We start from the raw sequence: 3,996 nt of genomic DNA, 5'->3' as shown, positions 1-3,996 counted from the left end.
CCTCAGCCGGGTGTTTCTCATTCCAGCCTGGCCACCCCCACACTCTTGTCCCCGCCACCCTGGAGCCTCTGGCCCCTAAAGATGGAGATGCCGGCTGGGCTCCAGCCCTTGTGTGGCCTCCCTGACATCCGCCCCCGGTGATCTCATCTGTTTCATGACAAGTCCACGCCTGTTCCTCCAGCCCTCCCTCCCTCCCTCCCTCCACCGTGTCCACATCCTGGTTCCCACTTCACGCCTCAACCTCAATCTAGAGGCCCAATAGTGATGTCCAGTTCAGCATGGCCAAAGCCCAATGAGGGATGTACTCCCCCCCCCACCCCATACTCAGCTCAGCCAGCCACTGCTTCCCCCAGATCTGCAGCCCCAACCTGGGCCCGTCCCTGGTTCTCCCTGTCTCAGACCCATGGCAGCAAATCCAGTCCAAACTTGGGGGCCCTTTCCCCTTAGGACAGCTGGTATCCATTGAGCCTCATGAGACACTCTGTGGGTGGGTCAGTGGGACCTGGCTCACTTGGAGCCCACAGAATGTGGCGAGGGGACGGCTTGTCACTCTGTGACTGGCGTGGGGACGAAGCTTGGGCTTTCTCTCTCCAGCCCCCTCCCTCCTGGTGGCTTGGAACAGCCACTGAAAAGCCCAGTTGGCTTAGAGCTGCAGTGGCTGCTGGCCTGAGGGTGGCCTCCTGCTCACCCCCAGTGAGAAGCAGGGGGCCTCGGTGGTCCTATGGCCGTAGGTGAGGGGTCCTCTGGGAGCATCAAGCCAGTTGTGACAGCAGCAATTACTCCTGCCTCTGGGCCCACGAGCCATGTAGGAGCTGGGTGGGCTGAAAGGTCTGTGGCCCAGGGTTAGGCAGGGAAGGCCTGCCTGCCCCCATCGGATCGGCTTGAGTAAGTGAAACCAGCAGCTCAGGAGGCAGCCCTCTCTAGAGCTGCCATCTTGCTCATGGCCTCTCCAGTGCAAACCGGGGAAGCGCTTGGCTGTGGCCAGCAGTGCAGGTTGTAGCTCCTTTGGGTTGGGGGGGGGAGGAGGGGAAGTTTTAGATCAGAGATCTACTTTGAAGCAAGCTGCTGCCGGAAGCCCACGAGCACAGTTCCGGGAGGGTGAGTCCACAGTGTGTGTTTTTCCAGTGGAAGGACATCTCCCTAGGCTTGCAGCCCCCAGGCTAGGAGCGTTAGGGAGGGTCTGGCGCGGATTGACACAGGGGCTGCAGCAGCAGGCTCAAGTCTGGGGACCACTGTGGAGCTGGCGCTGGACGGGATTGAGTTTTGTTCTGTTGTTCTGTTGTGTGTGGATGGGCTTGCTGTGGGTCGAAACCAACTCCACGGCACCGAGCAAGGAAGGCAGGCGTGAAGAGGCAGCTCGGGGGACAAGACTCAAGGCTAGCACGGAGGTGGGGTGGGGGTGGGGTGGGGGGCTCAGTCCCAGACACCACACCTCGCCCGTGTGTTGATGCCGACTGCGGCAGCTCGCAGGCAAAACACAGAGGCAAATCAGCAACCATGAGCCAGCCGCGGTAACCGAGCCTGGGGACATTTGCATGCACGCTGGACTGGCCAGGCTGGTGCCCAGCCGGCGTTCTGCTCCGAGGGCTCCAGGGCGGCCGCGGGATGCAGCCGGCGCTCTTGGCCTTCTTCAAGCTGCTCTTCGCGCTGCTGTGTCTGCTGGGCACCGCGGCCAACGGCTTCATCGTGCTGGTGCTGGGGGCCGAGTGGTGGCGGCGGGGCCGGCTGGCGCCCCCCGACCTCGTGCTGTTCAGCCTGGGCGCGGCGCGCTTCTGCCTGCAGTGGCTGGGCCTGGCCAACAACTTCTACGCGGTGCTGTGCCGGGCTCAGTACTTCACCGGCCCGGCGCGCCAGCTCTTTGGCCTGCACTGGGACTTCCTCAACACGGCCACCTTCTGGCTGGGCACCTGGCTCAGCGTGCTCTTCTGCGCCAAGGTCGCCAGCTTCAGCCACCCCGCCTTCCTGTGGCTCAAGTGGCGGCTGCCGGCCTGGGTGCACCGGCTGCTGCTCGGCTCCCTGGCCGTGTCCACCGTGGTCACCCTGCTCTTCTTCTGGGGGAACCGCCTCATGTACCAGGGGTACCTGATGGGGGACGTCGTGGGGAATCGGACCTACCGGGAGTGGACGCATTGGCTGGAGATCCACTATTTCCTGCCCTTGAAGCTGGCCGCGCTCTCGGTGCCCTGCTCGCTGTTCCTGGCCGCCATGGCGCTGCTCCTCACCTCCCTGCGCAGACACGGCCACCGCATGCGGCTGCACAGGTCCGCCCTGCAGGACCCGCGCGCCCGGGCACAGGCGCGCGCGCTCTCTGCCCTCGTCTCCTTCCTCGGCCTCTACGCGCTGTCCTTCTTCTCCCTCGTTATCGATGCTGCCGGCTTTTTCTCGGTCGAGAGCGACGGGTACTGGCCGTGGCAGATAGTCATCTACCTGTGCACCTCGCTGCACCCCTTCGTCCTCATTCTGGGCAGCCCCAAGCTCCGCGCGGCCTGCAGGCAGCCGCTGCTGCGGCCCAGGGGCCTCCGGGGCACCTAGGACAGAGCTGTTCACCCAGACCCCCTCAAGCAGCTTTCGAGGGCGCTGGACCATGGCCGCATGGAGATGGGTGGATTTCTTTTCAGCCAGCAAAGCCCAGAAGAAAGGAGGGAAGCTGATGCGTGACTTGACCCCCTGTCCTGCTACTGAAGTTATTCAAAACGTCAAGAAGACCTCGCAGATTCCTGAGAATGGCGATCGATCGCTGACTGCTGAGATATTCCTTCCATTGCTGATGTTGTCTAATGGACACTCTGGGACTCTATCATAACTGAACATTCTAGCCAATAGTGACTGGACTATTATTACCCACTGTTCTTTTGCTGAAAGATCAAGATTTTGGACTTGTCAATTAATGTTAAAATGTGATTGGAATGTAACTGATTTTTGTATAGCCCCTTAGCCATATAATAAGACATTGCATGATTAGGATTTGATTAAGAAACATTTGCAAGTGTTTAAGGGAAACATTTCATTAGATGTTGATCAGCTTAAGAAGGATATTTTCTATACATTCAAAGACATGCTCGAGGCGTCTCCTGGCTCTCATGTGATTAAGCAGTTGGTGAATGGCGTGGAAGGGTTGGATCCTCGAGCCTGGGCTCAAAGTATTTCATACAGCTTAAGTCCCTGTCAGACTGTGTTACCTTTCATCATAATTTTGATGCTCGCAGTCTCATGTCGCTTCTATAGGAAGCCAAGAGAAATGAAGAGAGACCATGTTGCCTCTGTGACACTATTAAATCTTAAACGCAATGCAGAAAGGGGAAATGTGGGATACTAGCACTGAGGGAAATAAAACTGGGGCTTATTCCCTGACTGGTAGGGAGGGAATCTGGAAGACCAGTATTCTATGGCAGAAGACCACCACTCTTGTAGTTGGAGATATAATCAGAGTATATTTTCCTGCGGTAATCTATCATTTCCACAGCTTCTGCCTCTAAAGTTGTGCTGCCTTAAAGTGAGCACATGGTTGATTCAATCTCCCTATAGAAGCAGACTCGATTGGCTCCATTTCCTCCTGCCATGGCATCCAATCCCTGTTGTACCTTCCTCCAATAGCAGATAGGCTTAGGGGGACTTTATCCCCAGCGCCTAGATTCAAGATGTTTGCTATAAGCCTGAATTTTTTTGGCTTTATTAATTGGATCACTAAGTTTTGCCTTGACAGCTTTCAATGTATAGAAAATAACCATGTCACCCTTTTGAATTTTATATATAAAACAAAAGGAGGAATTGTGGGAAACAGAAAGATTTCTCCCAAGTCGTCTCCCCCAAATACGTTAGACTTAGGACACTGCTTGCAGCTAATGGTAAATGATGGTCAAGTTACGTCCCTGAAGACAGTCAGTTGCCAAATAACTGTGTGGACTGGTAGGGCCCGGTTCCCTGCTGTTAAAGGCAATGGGCTACTTCTCCCCAAAGGCTTACTTACAGTCATCGATTTAGTGACTGTAGGCAGAG

At 56.6% G+C, this 3,996-nt stretch overlaps 1 protein-coding gene across 1 annotated transcript; it reads left to right on the top strand.

Annotated features, from left to right (window-relative positions):
* The first annotated feature begins 1,605 nt into the window (after nt 1-1,605).
* Nucleotides 1,606-2,532, top strand: TAS2R41 (taste 2 receptor member 41). The gene has a single exon (XM_004713990.1). The coding sequence runs from the start codon at nt 1,606-1,608 to the stop codon at nt 2,530-2,532; it is 927 nt and encodes a 308-aa protein (XP_004714047.1).
* Nucleotides 2,533-3,996: the final 1,464 nt, after the last annotated feature.

This window comes from Echinops telfairi, unplaced genomic scaffold (genome assembly GCF_000313985.2).
Source record: "Echinops telfairi isolate 266 unplaced genomic scaffold, ASM31398v2 ScPeMD7_23;HRSCAF=83, whole genome shotgun sequence".
NCBI lineage: Eukaryota > Metazoa > Chordata > Mammalia > Afrosoricida > Tenrecidae > Echinops > Echinops telfairi.
This window is presented reverse-complemented; position numbering and strand designations above follow the sequence as displayed.